The 20,517-nt window shown below is 41.3% G+C and overlaps 1 protein-coding gene across 1 annotated transcript in view; it reads left to right on the top strand.

The window, feature by feature from the left end:
- Positions 1–4,581: 4,581 nt before the first annotated feature.
- LOC311102116 (RNA-binding protein Musashi homolog 2-like) overlaps positions 4,582–20,517 on the top strand; it is a 252,440-nt gene continuing 236,504 nt past the window's right edge. The window contains exons 1-5 of the mRNA XM_084143348.1: positions 4,582–4,758; positions 5,081–5,121; positions 5,407–5,488; positions 6,027–6,111; positions 12,745–12,786. Of these exons, the coding sequence (XP_083999474.1) occupies positions 4,694–4,758; positions 5,081–5,121; positions 5,407–5,488; positions 6,027–6,111; positions 12,745–12,786 (315 nt within the window). The 5' untranslated portion in view covers positions 4,582–4,693. The remainder of the gene's footprint in view (positions 4,759–5,080; positions 5,122–5,406; positions 5,489–6,026; positions 6,112–12,744; positions 12,787–20,517) is intronic.

Here is a 20,517-nt window from a genome sequence, read left to right on the forward strand (position 1 = left end):
AGTTCAAGTTTGAGTGGGTGCTCAGCACCTGTTTTTGAGACCATTTGATCTACTGATGTGTCTTGGAGAGAGTTAGAAAGTAGTGTGGGTAGACTACCTACTCATGCAGGAGTCTCTCTCTCTACAAACTGGTGAGAGAAGCTGTGTCTTTGATGCTCAGACCCACAGCTTTTTAGAATGAAAGCTCACAGCTTTTGTTTTAAGGCTTCCTTGATGTGCCTGGTATTTTAATTTTTTCAACAGGATGCATTGTTATTTAACTGAATGTGCCGGTGTGTGTGTGACTGTGTGTGCCTGTCATTGCACTAAAGCCTTTGGCAGTAACATGCATCTGACATCGCTGACACATCACACTGTAACCAAAACAAAACATCAAGCGACCAGGCACGTAATATGATACTGCTCTGTGCATGGAGGGCTTTTTTCATTAACAGATTCAATGTGTTTTAATTAGTAACAAATAAAAACAGATAGGGGTTTTGTCCACTTGTAGAAATATTTCAACATCTAATAAAGACGCATAAAAACAAAACAGGATGTTTGCCATGCAATCAGCCCACGTGAAATGATCTGTCTGCATTTAAACAGGATGGAAGGAAATTACACTTGGGATCTGTTCACATGGGGAATTCTGTTCTAACATGTCTTGGTGTTAATTGAGCACAAAACCATAAACCACTGCAGCACACTAATCTGGTACACAGTACATCAGCCATGTCCGTTTGGTCAGCAATATGTTACTATTTAGACAGGAATATGTCAGTTTGACCAGTAATGTCTGTGGTAAAAATGCCATCTATAAAAGTGTTTATTTCTCTGGTTAGCAGGCTTCTCAATCTCATTTGAATATATGTCTGTCACACTAGCATGACAATCCCAAACCATTGCATTTATCAGGAGTTGACTTCTGAAGGGTATGAAATACTATAGATCTTGGGGTAGGACAACAGAGTGACAGACAATAGCATGCTATGCTGCTCATTCTCCCACATAGAAGGAACTCCCTTGTCATCTCAAACGTTGTGTTGCTTACCTACTATAATGTTAGGACTAGGCTACATGTTGCTCATTAACTGTAACTACTAAATTACGAATTAGCATGTAATGACCATATGTTGAACCAGTCAAATGTTATTATTTGTCACTTATCAGCAGGTACTATAGAATGTTTATTAGTTACTGTGTGGCAACCACAATGTTATCAGAGTAACTTTTTATTTCCAGCTTACTGTCTTTACAGAAGTGTGTGGTGCTAATATCGATATGTATACATGGTGATTTTAATGATAGCAGTTGAATATGTAGTCTACAGTTGGTTTGAACAGATTCAGAGGCCACCGCAAAATGTGTAGAGAAATTAAGTGACTCCTCCAAGACCCCAGTTGGTTAATGAAGTCACAGTTTGTAATTTCCTATCATCTTTGGTTTTGATAACGCTACAGTCTCCTCTCCTCTCCTCCACTCATCTTCCCAAGAAGAGAAAGTCTTGGGGGATCCTCTTATCTCCATTACTTGGTGTGATCTGGGAGAATTGCCTCTTTACAATACATTCTAATGGCAGCTCCAATTTGTCAGAGATCCCTGGGGCTCCAGGAGGCTCCCACTAATGCCAGTCTGTCAGGCCTGTTGCTTTATTTCATTGTGTTCCACTAGTGTTAAAGCCTAACCACCAGTGAACCTGTCCTCTCTGTATCTGAGGTAATCAATGCACACATCTGTGTACGTAGCTCTTCAGATCCTGTTGACTCACTGATTGAGGAGCTGGCTATTATTTGCTCACCGCAGCTGTGTACAGCTCCAGATCAGGTTCCTAGACGGCAGGTTGTACGTTGTAAGCTTTTAACCAAAGCTAACTACAAATTAATTTAATATTTAATACAATTACACTTGGAGGATAAGCAAAGTGTAGTTTATACCCCAGATGATTGATATCAAGATTAACAATGTGTTTTATGATAAATGGAAGTAATATACGGCATATTGTTGTTGAGGTGACCGTAGACAATAATAAACTGAGCATGTGTGAAAATGAGAAGTCCTTTTAAAGATATCAAATCACAGATTGCTGATGGCTGGAGACATTTCTATACAGTGATAAACATACAGTAGAGCTATACTGTTTGGACTCTCTCTTTTTTAATGACCTGATTAGATTGAACAACAATGTCCCTAATTGGCCAGTCAGAGAGTCCACTCACCTGGTCTCCCCGGCAGCCAAGTCTGAATCAGTCCATGATTACAGGGGGAAAATGGAAACAGTACTGTGGAGTCTGGACCCTGAGGCCTGAACGCCTGGGCTCTGTCTCCATTGTGTTGTATCCTCATGTCCTCTGGCCCTGTCCTCTTCCCACCTCTGTCCCTCATTTGGTTCTGGAAGTATTCTTAGGATGATGATTATGTTGCATAAACATCCACTGGAGGTGAGGAGAGAACATGATTTGAGGAGAGGAAAATGTTTTTTTTACCCACGTGTAGCCATATAATTGTGTTGAAGGTTTATCAAATAGGTATTTGGTATTTGGGCAGCACTTTATTTTATGATGCTTGTTTAATACTTGGATGATGCCCTAGCACCCTAATAATAACTTATGATAGTCATTAAGTATTGTGCTTGTTACTGTTAATTATACAATTAGAAAGTATTTTTCTAGTTATAATTACAGCAATCTAAGCTTAATTTAAAATGTTATTATAAACGTAATGAACGTTAATGGGTTTTTTTGTGCGAAATTTGAAGATCATTTTTACAATGAGCACTGTCTGCTCCATTATGATTATGAAGCCATGAACCTAGAATTTAGCATGTAGCTTTAGTACTGAAACCAACATTGTCTGTTTGTGAGCAGCCTCAGATGCAGATGCAAACATGAGACTCCAACAGGTGCAACTGACTAAGCAGTCATTTGATTGTAAAGATGAAATGTCAACAACAACAAAAATGTCCAGGCTCGTCAGTAAATATAGAGTTTTTCTGTCTTGCCAACTGGAATCTATCCATCAACAATTAATTCACCCCTTAATGTCAATCATCTGCAATGAATACAAAATAACAGTACATTGTCATCTAAATGATTGAGTGAGGTGAACTATGATTTTGGTAGCAGCATAGGCATTTTGTTGTGCTCTCACATTGAATTTCCGAGTGAAAATAAACCAACTGCTAGGGGAGGAAGAAGGCCCAGCGGTGCCTCTCTCTGTGTAGTTAACCAACAGTAAGACAGCTCCTAAATGCTAGCTAGCCAGTGAGGTGAAACCGCAAGCCTCCACATGCCAATCAATCAGTCAGATTTAAGTCGGCTTTGCCAAGTCTTTGGCTTGATGTGTGCAGCCTTTACTTTATGTGGTTTGAAAGCTCTACTTTAAGGGGGGGAAACACAAATAAAGAAGTGGGGAAAAGAAAGAGTGATGACCTGTCAATGGACCCTGGGACTTTCTCTTTAGACTCTCTTCTTCCACCCCCCCCCCCCCCTGTCAATGGACCCTGGGACTTTCTCTTTAGACTCTCTTCTTCCACCCCCCCCCCCCCCCCCCCCCCCTCCCTCTCTGTCTTTCTCGCTCTCTGCCTCCTTTCTTTCTTTCTTTCTTTCCCCCCCCCCTTTCTCTTATCCTCTATCTCGCTCAGAGAGGGTTTGAGGAAATGCACAGCAATCACTGTAGCATGAGCACCCAGCCTTAATTGAGCTCTCACTTTCACAATCCTGGTTTCAGTGGTTCCATGGTTATACATTCTCAATCTTTGTTTTGGACATGCAGTTTTTTTTTCTGTAATAGGCCAATGTCACAATATAATATTCAATTTTTTTACTTGTTGAGATGTTAGCTAACATGACCTAGATTGATAGGTAGAGTGCATAACCAGCCTGATTTATATTTATTACATTTATATTTACATTTCACATTTTAGTCATTTAGCAGAAGCTCTTATCCAGAGCAACTTACAGTTAGTGAGTGCATACATTTTCATATTATATAAAGTTTGCTTAGATATTTATTACATAAAACACTTGTGGAAATCTATCACATATCCCCTCTGTCAACATAAAGCCGCAGGCTACTAGTGAACTTGTGTGGTTGCATGGTTGCATGGCAGCTGGTAAATAAAGTAGGATTGGTCAAGCTGCCCATCCAGCTGCAGAGAACTGATTTGGTGTTTTATGTCAAATTCACAGATGTTACAGATTACTCAGTGGCCATCTGAAATATATTCCAGTATCATGACAATCTAGGAAATAGCCATTACGAGGCAAGGACACGTACAGTCTGTGTAACTGGATAGAAAATGTTGTTAGGATGCGCGCACACACACACACACACACACACACACACAAACACACGCACTAATACAGGAATTGCTACATTAACACAATTGTTAAATATTAAAATATTACAATAATGTTACATTGTATTGGTATATCGATGATGTAGTTGTTCCCTTTCCCCACACACACATACACACAACAAATATTCACAATGGTTAGCTACATCTGTATATGGGCGGGGAATGCTTAATGACGTCAATTGAATTGGTTAGGTGACGAGCCCTTACCCCGCCCCATGTGGGTCAAGGGAGGGGGCCACAGGCTTAGCTGATCCCACGTGTGACGCTTGCATTGCCAGCTCAGTAATATTTTCTTTAGCGGGCTTCGGTGTAGCGTTGTGTCTTCGTTAGTTACTGGCTATAGTTGGGTTAGCTATGGAGGGAGACGGGAGCCAAGCCACATCTGGAGGAAGCCCTAATGATTCGCAACACGACCCGGGGTAAGACTGCGAACAGCACTGACACTTTTATCGTTATAGCTACATTGTATCGATAGTGCGAGGCTTATCAAAGCACTGACATTGATGTTGCTTTCCAGGTGCAGTCAACTACACCTTTGTTTGATTATATTAGCGAACGGGCCTGTCCCCTTTTTCTAAAGCTCTTGATAACTACAGCTCTCTTGCTGCTGCTCTGCCTTCGTTTTGCTCGCTTTTTGTCGCTATAGCAAGTAGTTAGCTAGAGCTAGCTAAGTAGTTAGCTACACGTCAAAATGGCCGATCTGACATCTGTACTCACTTCTGCTATGTTTCCCCCTTACAGTAAAATGTTTATCGGTGGCCTCAGCTGGCAAACTTCACCAGGTAAGAAAATAATTTGCGGACTACAGTGTGGCATTGTCGGGTTGTGTTCTGTGGTAGCTGAGGCTGTGGGTGCTGGTTGTAACGTCTGATGTGTGTGTGTGTGTGTGTGTGTGTGTGTGTGTGTGTGTGTGTGCGGTTATTTTTTATTTCCAATCATTTGAAGTCCTCTATTCGACCCCTATGTGCATAACTAGAGAGTCATTTTAAAGCTCATACATAGACTATTCTATATTTGACAGAGGAGTGAAAACGAGCAGTAACCTCCAGTTTGTTTTTCTTTTGCAGACAGCCTTAGAGACTATTTTACTAAATTCGGGGAAATCAGAGAATGTATGGTGATGAGAGATCCAACAACAAAACGCTCCAGGTAATTAACTAGTACATTTTCCCACTGTGTTTGTATGTCTTAATTGTCAACGTACGTGGTTTTGCAGTGTCCTTATAAGAACGCAAAATCAGTTAGCAAGCAACCAGTCATTTATTTTTGTCGCACGTTGAGCTTTTACAAGCGATTGAATCAGCGCATTGCAAAGGCAACGCAATTTGACATTGACCGGCCACTTCAGATAGAATACTGGAGGATCTTAGAATATTCCTGAAAATATGGGAAATAATTAGACAAGGCATTTTACATTTAATAAATAATTGAATCTGATATGAAAGGTAAACTATTTTGATATCAAGTAGCCTACCGATATAGCCAACGTGGGTAAATATTTGTTATAATGTAGCATTTGGCTGCATTATATATTTGATAGGCTACAATGTAGCCTGTCATTTGGCTTTATTATTTGTTTCAATGTAACGGCTGTAGTTATACTTTACTGACTGAAAGGCTGTTTGACCACTCTCCTGCCCCCACTGACTGACTCACTGCTAACGATGTTTCTTGTTTATTTCCACAGGGGCTTCGGATTCGTTACTTACATAGATGCTGCCAGTGTAGATAACGTCTTAGCTCAGCCACATCACGAATTAGACTCAAAAACGGTATGTCTCCTCTCTTCTGTGACTTTTTAAAGTGTTTGTGGTTTTGTGACCCACCTGTCTGGCATGATTGACTATGTCCTAAGCGTTATTTGAATTATTCACTCTCACAACCACATATACTTGATGCCAATAAGTAGCCAAGCTAATTATGCGTTCTGAGCTTGCTCCCCTCTCCTCCTTCAAATGACAAGACCTTCTGCTAACCCTTTCTTTACCATTGAGTGCCATATTACATAAAGTAATTCGAGCACCAATGGCACCTGCAACGCTTTCTCTCCAGGAACATCTGAGTGTTTTGAGATGGGGAACATGTTTATTGTTGAATCTGCATATAAAGTGATTGTCATTCTGTATTTGTTTTTTGTGAAAATGCATTCCCAGCTGTCTTTAAAGATTTTAGTAGGCTAAACATTGTTGTACATATTTGGCATTGTTTTTCATGTACCATATTCATGCACCATCAGGCATTATTGACCTTTCTGTTTACAAAATGCAGTTTATTTATAAATAAATGTTGTTTTCTAAAAGCACCCCATCTTGAGTTAAACTTTCATTTCTCATCCTCCCAAGTCCCAATTGACTGCATCATTGGCCCCAGTATCCACCCATTTACCCCGGTCTTAATCTCAATTGTCTGCATATTATCCACTTCCTCTCTCACTGCAAGTCTGCTAAAGTGCACACATTCGCTCAACCTGACCCATTTTAAATCACAATCCCAAGACTATCTGTTATCCCCAGAGAATGGCATAAAAATATACCTAAATTGGTAAATGTATTGTTGCAGGATATTTAGTTTCTGAATGTATGGATGGATCAAAGGAGGTTGGTGGGAGGAGCTATAGGAGGACAGGCTCATTGTAATGGATAGAATGGAATAAATAGAAAGATATTAAACATATGGAAACCACATGTTCGACTCCGTTCCATTTATTCCATTCAAGCCATTACAATGAGACCATCCTCCTATAGCTCCTCCCACCAGCCTCCTCTGATATTGGATAGATTAAAACTGACACTTAATTAAAAGATTCATGTTTCTCTGAGGGTGAGAGTTGGTCAGAGTAATGCCTTGACTGAAATTGTATTGTGATGATTCACCCTCTGCGTTTTAGTGTTTGATTTTCCATATGGGTCAGTTTGCTTATTTTTGATGATTCTCGTACTCCTCTGTTGGCTAATGTAAATTTGATTGGAATGGCCCTGTGGCATTGTTATGTAGCATGCAAATACATGCTTGTTACATAGGCATGTATATTGTAATGTGTTTGCTGTTTGTAATGAGAATACACTGACAGTTTTACATGCATTACTGGTACATTTGCAAACAAACTTAAATGTGTTTTTGTTAGCAAAATAACTTCTACACTTTTCATGTCACTCGTATCTCAATTGTGAGTTCATACAAAACTTTAAAATTGTGCATGACACAAACATTACAGAAGTTGTACGTTAAGTAATAATGTGTAGTTACACTGTTCTAGACTTATGAAACAGATAGCTGAAGATGTAAAAGGAAATGCCAAATTATTTTCTGCCTAACTTCCCACACGTCACTTCTGACAAATTACCCTGATATCATTTTAAAATGCGCATTTTTGTTAATGTATATGCAATTTATTTTTTAGCCTAATTAATTTAGAATAGTACAGGGATTATTATGACTGCAGATTTGAATGTGATGTTGAGATGAATTAGTACCCCTCTAGAACTTTATTGATAATGGGCAAACGGTCTTTCTGAAAAGGGAAATCTGTACTTGAGAGGACATGCAGTTTTAGCCCAGCAAAGGAAGCAGACACACACACACTCCCTCTCCCTAACTCTCGAAGTGTACCTAAAAGGGTTTTTGATGCCTTCTCTCCCCTCTCCTTTCTTGACCTGCGTCTACATAGGCTTATTAGAAAACAGCTAATGACATTATCCATGCTTTAAGGGACCTATAGTAGAGTCTTTAGTGTTTCTACTGCTTGTGTGGTATAATGGAACAGAGGCAACATTGAGCTGCCGACTCCCCTCTGTGCCTTGGGAGGTGTTCTACATTTAAAGTGCTGGTGCAGTGTGAAATGGAGGGGAGTCACATCTTACCTTAAAGGTCCAATGCAGCCGTTTTTATCTCAATATCGAATCCTTTCTGGGTAACAAAGTACTTTACTGTGGTTGTTTTCAATTAAAATGGTCAAAAATAAACTAAAATAGCTTCTTAGCAAAGACCAATTTCTCAAGCAGGAATTTTACTAGGACTGTGTGGTCTGAGTGGGGAGGGGAAAATGTAAAATGAGCTGTTATTGGCAGAGAGGTTTGGAACTCTCTTTCTTTATGGTCTATTAACTAATTAAGTGTTGACACCAGGCAGGCCAAAACTTCATCCCACCAAAACAGGCTCAGATTTCAGGCGGTCTTTTCAAACAGCTCTTACACTAAAAGGGCACTTTCATAATTTTCACAATGTCACAGTATTATTCCAACCTCATCATGTGGAAATGTATACTGAACAAAAATATAAATACAACATGTAAAGTGTTGGTCCCATGTTTCGTGAGCTGAAATAAAAGATCCCAGAAATGTTCTGTATGCACAAAAAGCTTATTTCTGCCAACTTTTGTGCAGAAATGTGTTTACATCCCTGTTAGTGAGAATTTCTCCTTTGCCAAAATAATCCATCCACCTGACAGGTGTGGCATATCAAGAAGCTGATTAAACAGCATGATCATTACACAGGTGCACCTTGTGCTGGGGACAATAAAAGGCCACTCTAAAATGTGTAGTTTTGTCACACAACACAATGCCACAGATGTCTCAAGTTTTGAGGGAGTGTGCAATTAGCATGCTGACTGTAGGAATGTCCATCAGAGATGTTGCCAGAGAATTTAATGTTATTTTCTCTACCGTAAGCCGCCTCCAACGTCGTTTTAGAGAATTTGGTAGTACGTTCAACCGGCCTCACCACGGCAGACCACGTGTAACCATGCCAGCCCAGGACCTCCACATCTGGCTTCTTCACCTGGGGGATCGTTTGAGACCAGCCACCCGGACAGCTGTTGAAACTGTGGGTTTGCACAACCGAAGAATTTCTGCACAAACTGTCAGAAACCATCTCAGGGAAGCTCTTCTGTGTGCTCGTCGTCCTCACCAAGGTCTTGACCTGATTGCAGTTAGGCGTCGTAACTGACTTCAGTGGGCAAATGCGCACCTTCAATGGCCACTGACACGCTGGAGAAGTATGCTCTTCATGGATGAATCCCAATTTCAACTGTAGCGGGCAAATGGCAGACAGCGTGTATGGTGTCATGTGGGCGAGCGGTTTGCTGATGTCAACGTTGTGAACAGAGTGCCCCATGGTGGAGGTTGGGGTATGGGCAGGCATAAGCTACAGACAACGAACACAATTGCATTTTATCAATGGCAATTTGATTGCAGAGATACTGTGACGAGATCCCGAGGCCCATTGTCGTGCCATTCATCCGCCGCCAGCATCTCATGTTTCAGCATGATAATGCATGGCCCCATGTCGCAAGGATCTGTACACAATTCCTGGAAGCTGTAAATGTCCCAGTTCTTCCATGGCCTGCATACTCACCAGACATGTCACCCATTGAGCATGTTTGGGATGCTCTGGATCGACGTGTACGACAGCATGTACCAGTTCCCGCCAATATCCCGCAACTTTGCACAGCCATTGAAGAGGAGTGGGACAACAGACCACAATCAATCAGCCTGATCAACTCTATGTGAAGGAGATGTGTCGCGCTGCATGAGGCAAATGGTGGTCACACCAGATACTGACTGGTTTTCTGATCCACACCCATACTTTAAAAAAAAGTTATCTGTGACCAACAGATGCATATCTGTATTCCCACTCATGTGAAATCCATAGATTAGGGCCTAATGAATTAATGTATTGACTGATTTCATTATATGAACTGTAACTCAGTAAAATCTTTGAAATTGTTGCATGTTGCGCTTATAGTTTTGTTCAGTCTACATAAAACACACTGGGCCTTTTTAAAAGGCGCTGCATGATCAATCCACCGTCTGCATTGGCCATGCAGGATTTACGGTGATATGGCCTCTGCAGAAGTCAGGGCATTCATACTTCTTGCACTTTGCGGAGCAGTGCAGAGCTGTTGTGAAGGAAGTTTTCAAGGAAGTGAGCTTGTGTTTATACAGTACCTCCCGCCCTCACCCACCGTCAACCAATCATGTCAATGCGGAGCTATATGGCGCCCTCCGCATTGTTACAACATTTGACAGGCGCATGGCGATGCGGTATGGAGCTCAATTCGGCCTCTGCATGCCTCCGGAGGCTCCGCAATTGTGTCACATCATCCATACGGCGCCTCTGACCACATTTTCAGATTAAGCATAAATTGGCTGTAACACTGCCAGGTAAGGCTGGACTGGGAAATTGAAGTCCAGACAGTAACAGACATGGTTTGGTTTGTCTGCATGGGGAATTCAATGCTGCTGTGTATTTTTTTCCTTTCATCAGGATACAGTCAGTATATTATTACTCTAACATTCATTGTACATTATTCCCTATTAGAATAGCCTTTGATTGCAAAATGCCCTTAAACTCTAATTAATTGTACAACATGTTAACTTGTTACTAGTTTTAGTACAGAGTTACTTCACAGGTATACAAGCAGAGTGTTAGCATTATTTAATAATAATAATAAATAATATGCCATTTAGCAGATGCTTTTATCCAAAGCGACTTACAGTCATGTGTGCATACATTTTTACGTATTGGTGGTCCCGGGGATCGAACCCACTACCCTGGCGCCATGCTCTACCAATTGAGCTACAGGTAAAACCTGTTGTTTTACATTGTGGCACATGTATTTCCCTCGATTGCATAGGCTGAGGCATGTCCTACATACACATACTGCATATACTTGACATGCATAATGTTTTATGTAATCCTTGACAACATGGAAATGAAGGCTTGTGGTTGAATAATACTCAGTGTCTGTCGACAATAGGATTTCTGCTGATGTCATTTGTAAAAGCTATCTCTTGTAGACCAAACACTTTTCTGGCTAAAACACATCCCACTCCGCTAATGCATTCAGTCAGCTGAATTCAAACAGTCACTTTCTACCAGTGTCTAGTATTTTTGTCTGTCACACATCGACAGCTCTCTGTTATATTTCCCCTCTGCTCTTCACATTTTTTTTTAACCAATTGACAAGCTCTCAACCTACTTTATGCACAATATTCCACTAATGGTATTTTCCGCCTTTAGCTATGTGGCCTTAAAGATGAAAATGTGAAAGGAGAAATCCTTTGTTCACAGGAAGAGTGAATGGTTGGTGCTGTATTCAACCTTACTGTGACAAATGGCAAATGTGTCTTGAATGTCCTGGCTGTTTTAATGCACTGACTGTCCCATTTAACGGGATGTGTTCTTGTGCATGATTTCACTTTTAGAAGTGTATGTCAGAGGGGAAAATTAATGTCCAAATCAATGTTTCTGAGTTGATTTGCACAAGTTGTTCTTGAGGAAGTCCTGTGGTTGTGGTTGGTTCTAACACCTGACTTGCTATCTCACACATTTATTTTGAGCTACATTTTGACGATGCAGTTACGTACACAGAGCAAATCCTGTAATAAATAGTGAACACATAAATTACTGCTGTGCAGTAAACTGATGCAACGATGAATAATACAATGCCTTCTTTTGTTTTCAGGCATTGTATTCAATCCGAACCCAAATGTGCCAATTCACATTGGCTGCCATAATAACCCCTTGGCTGTTCTCCATAAAAGCATGCAGCAACGCAGTCTTGTATGACCCATGTATTTGAATCCATAATGTGAGCTAAAAGAGTAGATGACTCCGGTCAGTGTTATTTGATTTGAAATGGTGTAGACCTTACAGTGAAATGCTTACTTACAAGCCCGTAACCAACAATGCCGTTTTAAGAAGAAAAAAAAGATAAGTAAAATATAAAAATAGCAAATAATTAAAGAGCAGCAGTAAAATAAAATAACAGTAGGGAGGCTATATACAGGGGGTACCGGTACAGAGTCAATGTGAGTTATTAGTCAGCTATGCTTCTATGGAGTAATGCAGGATTGTGTGAATAACGGACCTGGACTATTTGACGAGGCAAAAGGAAATAAAAATTGTGCTTTTGATTAAATCAGCTAGCTTTAATATGACTGTTGATTAATCTGTGTGGGGAAGATGTGAAATCCCACACTGATAATAGTGTACTAGTGTAGGAGGCTTGAGCCCTAAGGTTCCCAGTACAGCTGGTTCTCTTCTCTCCCTGGTAGTTCATTGGTTGATTGTCATTGATTGGTTAAAGGAGTCCACTCATCTGGTGTCCCTGGTCTGAATCAGTCCTTGATCAGAGGGGAAGGATGGAAACCAGAAATCCTGAAGGGGACTTGGGGACCTCGAGGCCTGATTTGAATACCCCTTGTGTAGTGTCTCTGTACTGTCATTGTCCAAATCGTGCATGCCGGTATGTCGGATAGTCTTGTGATCCATGCTTTAAACCCACACATCCAAATCCCTGTGATTAGTTGTGTTTAAGTGATTGACAACTTTGATGATGATTGATATCTAATTCTATCTCCCTTTCTCCTCTCTCTTGTCCCTTCTTTTTTAATATTTACCAGATCGATCCTAAAGTTGCCTTCCCTAGACGTGCTCAACCCAAGGTAAGACAACATGCTGAAAATGTTTTAACCACTCATGGAGAGGTTAGTTTGTTTGTTGGTTGGTTTCTGTAACACTGGGTGCATTGATGACCTGCAGAGAGGGTCTGGTCATGAAACGGCAGCTAGGGCTGCAGATTAGTTTTGGTATGTAAGTGTCACTGTCAGGCTGGTCTGTAGCTTGCTACAGGTAGATGACTGGCTGTCTGATTTCTCCCACAGGTGCACCACCACTGTACTTGTTTACATCAGCATGTTGTCTAGAAACTGTAGTGAGGTAGAATTTCCCTTGTTCACTGCTCTAAAGACTTCGCTACATTTGATCGAATGAGAGAGTATCACATTGTAGTTGTTCACACAATGTTTTTTCCCTAAAGACGCTGAGATTGATTGGGGAATTTTCATTTTTTTAGTAACATAAAGAGAGGCATTGTTACTCTGCTACCTTGATCAGGTTTCAAACTGAGGATTGACGGAGGTAAAGCTTTCCAAGCCGAGGCACATGTTCTCTTAAGGCTGGGTATGACTACATGTATGTAATTGAGAAACAGCTAGGGGATGTGCTTGTTTCTTGATTCTCTCTTCTCCCTTTTGTTTTCGGCGGCAGGTAGCCTAGTCGTTATAGCGTTGGGCCAGTAACCGAAAGGTCGCTGATTGGAATAGCCGAGCAAGGCACTTAACCCTAATTTACTCCAGGGGTGCTGTACTACTATGGCTGACCCTGTAAAACAACACATTTCACTGCACCTATCATACTACTATGGCTGACCCTGTAAAACAACACATTTCACTGCACCTATCATACTACTATGGCTGACCCTGTAAAACAACACATTTCACTGCACCTATCATACTACTATGGCTGACCCTGTAAAACAACACATTTCACTGCACCTGTCCTGTGTATGTCAAATATGTTTAATTAAATGTTTTATGCACCTGTTCATGTCAAGTCCAATGGTGTCCAGTGATAGTGATGATACTGACAGAAGTCCAGTCTGACTGTACAGTACTTAGTTCCAGTGCAGACTGTGTTGATATGCAAGCATATGTTACTGTATTCGACAGATTTGTATGGTGCTTTGATATTTTCTGCTCTGTGTGCTTTTTTATGCAAAAAAGCACCCTTGATATCAATTATGCAACCATTTTTGAATAAACATGAAAGATGCAGGCCTATGTATGCTATAAGGTGTTTGTTTCTAAAGAGCAATGACACTGTAAAGGAATTTGAAGATGAAATCACACCTTGAGTTGTCTTTGGACCCTTAAGGGCAGATTTTGTTTTAACCCTGAGTGGAGAGAGAATGTGGCTGTCAAAGAACGTAGCGGCTATAGGATTAAGGGGCAGTTAAATCAGCATTGCAGAGGGTTTTGGTGCATGTAACATTTATGAAAGAAAGGTCAGTAATGTTCAAGTCCTCCGGTTATCATCGTCGTTTAGAGCAAAACTTGTTTTGTTTTCTGTTGGTCAGTAACTCTGGCTCAGGGTTTGTATTGCCCATTACCTCAGACCATGCTGTCGTCTGCATGCTCACTCTGTCCCAGTTTTGAGTATGTACAGTGTGTATGTTTTTACAGTGTGTGTGTGTACAGTGTGTGTACCTACAGTTTGTGTGACAGCGCTAGAAACATCCACCTCAGGCCTTTAAGGCTGGGTAGGGAGGGACTGCCTCTGGCTGGCTGGTAGGCTAACTGGCTGAGAGCACGTTTTTTCCCAACTCTTCAATATGGGAATGGCTTCAAGGGTGGCAGGTGTCCACAGCACACTTGTCCAGCTAATTGAAATTAAGAACTTTCCCCGAGTGGACAATCACAGGAGGAGAAATGATGAACTCACTCCCTTCACCGCACACATGCCAGGCCAGCCACTCTGGTCCAAGGCAGCGCAGGCTGGCTCAGGGGCTCCGAGATGAACAGGCATTAAATCAGGCCGCAGTTCTCAGCAGCAGTCAGAACACAACACAGCCGCTAGGCGTTTTCTTTGTGTTAAACGAACCACCCAATAATAAGCTTTATGCAAATATACAACCGCCATCGCATACAATCATGTGGCATTATGGCATTATATTTGTGACTTGCCCCATATTTTGGAGTGTGTTGAATAGAACTGAAACAAGCAGCCGTATGTTGTGTACTGTGCTTAGCTAGGGTGTCATTTGTTTGTTAACTAACATGGAAAAGTAAAAGATGCTGAGCTTGGTGGATTATTACCAAACAGACATTAAATGCAGACATACCTGGCAATCGCCTTTCCAGAGTCTATACTGTTGTTAGGTTTATGGCTGTTATTTTCTATTCCTGGGGCATACATCTATACATCTCAGCGGTGGCACCACAGGTCCCAGAGTGGTATGGCGAAAAAAACATTCTGGGGCCCGTAGTTATTCTTGATCTAACCAGGTGAAACTTTATACTGTATGACGTGATCTGTTGTAAAAATATTAAATATTTTCTATTCAGGTCACATGGTTTAAAAAAATAACTATTGGAAAAACTCCTGGCCTTGGGAAGGTTGAAAACCCTATCCAACTGCAGCAACCTTGTACAGTGAGGGAAAAAAGTATTTGATCCCCTGCTGATTTTGTACGTTTGCCCACTGACAAAGACGTGATCAGTCTATCATTTTAATGGTTGTTTTATTTGAACAGTGAGAGACAGAATAACAACAAAAAATCCAGAAAAACGCATTTCAAAAATGTTATAAATTGATTTGCATTTTAATGAGGAAATTTGACCCCTCTGCAAAACATGACAAAACCCATGTTGGCAATCACAGAGGTCAGACGTTTCTTTCACAGAGGTCCCTCCCCGTTTCATTCCGTTTGCTTTAGTTTAAGAAACGTTTTGCAACTGAATTGGAGTAATGAATATGCCCCAGGCGAGGGAGAGCGAGGAGGGAACCACGGTGCGCATGTTTCTTGGTAATCTGAATCTCGCAATGTCTTGTCTTGCATGCCTTGCAAATTCAGCAAAGTAGACGAAAGTTTGCCTCTTCCTCACTGGTTTTATTTAAATTACACAACTTTCCACAGGCCTTTATAGCCTATCGTCTAGTTAGACTATAACGCAGAAATAATGTTTTGTTAAAACTGCACTGTGATTTTAATTTAGTTTGGGAGACCATTGTTTTTCAGTTAGGGATTTTTCTCAAGTTAAGGATCCCAATTCCGTTAACTTTTTAACGTTCACACCCCTAATTATAATATATAATTATTGTAATGTTTTTTTTTGCAGTGGCAGATATGATTTAGCAGCGGCACACCCCTGCTGCTAAATGCAAATAGGGGAAACACTGCTATCCTACTAAAAAGTTTGGAGTTGCTATACTGGCTTTCCGTCCTTGACGAGGTGTATTGATTTTATTGTTCCTTCACACCCCCGGGGCAAACAGGCAATCACCTTGTATCAAGTGGAGTGCTTCATGAAAAAAATTAAAGAAATGCACCTGGCTACTCTTCTCACACATACAGTGCCTTCAGCAAGTATTCACACCCCTTTACTTTTTCCACATTTTGTTGTCTTACAGACTGAATTTAAAATTGATTACATTTAGATTTTGTGTCACTGATCTACACACAATACCCCATAATGTCAAACTGGAATATGTTTTTATACATTTTTATAGAAATTCATTAAAAATGTAATGCTGAAATGTCTTGAGTCAATACGTTTTCAACCCCTTTGTTATGGCAAGCCTTAATAATTTAAATAGTAAAAATGTGCTTAACAAGTCAGATAATAAGTTGCATGGACTAACTTGGTGTGCAATAAGGGTATTTAACATGATTTTTGAATGACTACCTCATCTCTGTGCCTGCCCCACACATACAATTATCTGTAAGGTCCCTCAGTCGAGCAGTGAGTTTCAAGCACAGTTTCAACGACAAAGACCAGGGAGGTTTTACAATGCCTCGCAAAGAAGGGCACCTATTGGTAGATGGGTAAAACAGTTAAAAAGCAGACATTGAATATCCCTTTGAGCATGGTGAAGTTATTAATTACACTTTGAATGGTGTATCAATACACCCAGTCACTACAAAGAAACAGGCGTCCTTCCTAACTCAGTTAACGGAGAGGGATTTCACCATGAGGCCAATGATAATTTTAAACCAGTTACATAATTAAATGGCTTTGATGTAAAAACTGAGGATGGATCAACAACATTGTAGTTACTCCACAATACCAACCTAAAAGACAGAGTGAAAATAAGGAAACCTGTACAGAATATAAATATTCCAAAACATGCATCCTGTTTGCAATAAGGCACTAAAGTAATACTGCAAAAAAAATTGAAAAAAAATTAACATTTGGTCCTGAAAACAAAGCATTATGTTTGGGGCAAATCCAACACAACAAATCACTGAGTACCTCTCTTCATATTTTCAAGCATGGTGGTGGCTGCATCATGTTATGGGTATGCTTGTCATCAGCAAGGACTAGGGAGTTTTTTATTGTTGATAAAATGAAAAGTCTTAGAGGAAATCTTGGTTCAGTCTGCTTTCCAACAGACACTGGGAGACAAATCCACCTTTCAGCAGGACAATAGCCTAAGGCCAAATATACACTGGAGTTACTTACCAAGACGACATTGAATATTCCTGAGTTACATTTTTGACTTAAATCGGTATGAAAATGTATGGCAAGACTTGAAAATGGCTTAGCAATGATCAAAAACCAACTTGACAGAGCTTGAAGAATTTTAAAAGGAATAATGTCCAAATATTGTACAATCCAGGTTTGCAAAGCTCTTAGGCTTACCAAGAAAGACTCAGCTGTAATCGCTGCCAAAGTTAATTCTAACATGTATTGACTCGAAGGGGGAGTGGGGGTGGGGGGGTTGAATACTTATCTAATCAACATATATTAGTGTTTTAGTTTCCATTAGTATTTTGTGTAGATCTTTCACAAAAAAATGACAATTAAATACGTTTTGATCCCACTTTGTAACACATCAAAATGTGAAAACAGTCAAGGGGTGTGAATACTTTCTAAAGGCACAGTATGCCATTGTTTGAGCTCCTTGATCTGAAGTGTCATGATTCATGATTGTAAATGCCTGTTCTTGTACTCTCCCCGGTCATCTAACATCCTTAAGGACATTTTCTCTTTGCCACTTTCAGAGCCTGACATCCATTGGTTTTGAGAGCCTGTAGACGTCTCTATAATCTCTGTTCATTTTGTGCAGGATGAAAATAATCATAATCATGCGCTGGTCCTGTGACCAAACATCACCAGAGATAATATCCTCCTCAAAATGTTCAACACCCACAATTTGGCCAATAAATAGTAAACTATGAATGGTTTTCAAACCCCAAAACACAGTGGGCTTGTGAGAGACCATTCTCTGGGAGAGATGAGAAGAAATACAAAAGGTTGAGTGCACACTGCACATCATAATGGGCTCCTTGAGTTCCCTCCACTAACACGCACCCTGCCTGACTGGAGAGGCTTTGGCATTTACTGCCATGAGAACTGTCAAAACAATACCTCTGTGGGTGCTTCTCTCTCAGAACTGCATCCCACATCCAACCCAGGCCTCTACAACAACCCCCTGTGTGACTACTGGAAGTGTGTATGTGGTGTCTGTGGAGGGGGAAGTAAGGGTAGGGGTTGGTGGTAGGTAGGAATTGAGTTCACAGTTTTACTTTTCCATGTTGTTTTCTGCTTTTCTTCTGGTGTCCTGGTGTGAGAGCGTTTTGTACTGAGAAGTAGCTGAGCCGTTAGCTCTGGCCGTGAGGGGGTAGAGGAGGAGGAGGTGGGTCGAGAGGGAGTTTTTAATGAAGTCCAAAGGTGAGGATGTGTGAAGCGCTGAACTCTCTCTCTCTTCCTCTCTCCCTCCCCACAGTGGACGCTTGGCCTTCACCAGGAGAGGGGCGCCGGTCCAAGAGCCCAGTTCTCACTCTCCTGTGTGGCCTAGCACTCTGACACCAATTAAGAACCCAGCAAACCACTGCTTAGTCCCATTCAATCTGCTCTCCCTTGCTTTCTCTGTGTGTGCCTATCTCCCCTTCCCGCTGCAGTTCTAGCAGTCCTTGTTTTTTCTGTTGACGACCCGGCAAAGCAGTGCCTCTCCTTTTTTCTCCCAGTTTTCTGATATTTGCAGCAGGTGCTCCACTTTTCTGCTGTTGGAGTAATAGAATTGGACAAGAAGGCTTTGGTGGCAGCAGGTAGCTTAGTGGTTAAGAGCGTTGTGCCAGTAACCGAAAGGTCGCTGGTTCTAATCCCTGAGCCAACTAGGTGAAAATTCTGTCGATGTGCCCTTGAGCAAGGCACTTAACCCTAATTGCTCCTGTAAGTCGCTCTGGATAAGAGCGTCTGCTAAATAATGTAAATGTAAATGTAAAATGTTAAACCTGACACTACTCTTTTGATTATTTGAGGGTCTTGACTTACAGTGGGGAGAACAAGTATTTGATACACTGCCGATTTTGCAGGTTTTCCTACTTACAAAGCATGTAGAGGTCTGTAATTTTTATCATAGGTACACTTCAACTGTGAGAGACGGAATCTAAAACAAAAATCCAGAAAATCACATTGTATGATTTTTAAGTAATTAATTTGCATTTTATTGCATGACATAAGTATTTGATACATCAGAAAAGCAGAACTTAATATTTGGTACAGAAACCTTTGTTTGCAATTACAGAGATCATATGTTTCCTGTAGGTCTTGTCTAGGTTTGCACACACTGCAGCGGGGATTTTGGCCCACTCCTCCATACAGACCTTCTCCAGATCCTTCAGGTTTCGGGGCTGTCGCTGGGCAATACAGACTTTCAGCTCCCTCCAAAGATTTTCTATTGGGTTCAGGTCTGGAGACTGGCTAGGCCACTCCAGGACCTCGAGATGCTTCTTACGGAGCCACTCCTTAGTTGCCCTGGCTGTGTGTTTCGGGTCGTTGTCATGCTGGAAGACCCAGCCACGACTCATCTTCAATGCTCTTACTGAGGGAAGGAGGTTGTTGGCCAAGATCTCGCGATACATGGCCCCATCCATCCTCTCCTCAATATGGTGCAGTCATCCTGTCCCCTTTGCAGAAAAGCATCCCCAAAGAATGATGTTTCCACCTCCATGCTTCACGGTTGGGATGGTGTTCTTGGGGTTGTACTCATCCTTCTTCTTCCTCCAAACACGGCGAGTGGAGTTTAGACCAAAAATATCTATTTTTGTCTCATCAGACCACATGACCTTCTCCCATTCCTCCTCTGGATCATCCAGATGGTCATTGGCAAACTTCAGACGGGCCTGGACATGCGCTGGCTTGAGCAGGGGGACCTTGCGTGCGCTGCAGGATTTTAATCCATGACGGCATAGTGTGTTACTAATGGTTTTCTTTGAGACTGTGGTCCCAGCTCTCTTCAGGTCATTGACCAGGTCCTGCCGTGTAGTCCTGGGCTGATCCCTCACCTTCCTCATGATCATTGATGCCCCACGAGGTGAGATCTTGCATGGAGCCCCAGACCGAGGGTGATTGACCGTCATCTTGAACTTCTTCCATTTTCAAATAATTGCGCCAACAGTTGTTGCCTTCTCACCAAGCTGATTGCCTATTGTCATGTAGCCCATCCCAGCCTTGTGCAGGTCTCCAATTTTATCCCTGATGTCCTTACACAGCTCTCTGGTCTTGGCCATTGTGGAGAGGTTGGAGTCTGTTTGATTGAGTGTGTGGACAGGTGTCTTTTTTACAGGTAACGAGTTCAAACAGGTGCAGTTAATACAGGTAATGAATGGA

Source organism: Coregonus lavaretus (genome assembly GCF_964263955.1).
Source record: "Coregonus lavaretus genome assembly, chromosome: 26".
NCBI classification, from domain to species: Eukaryota; Metazoa; Chordata; class Actinopteri; order Salmoniformes; family Salmonidae; genus Coregonus; species Coregonus lavaretus.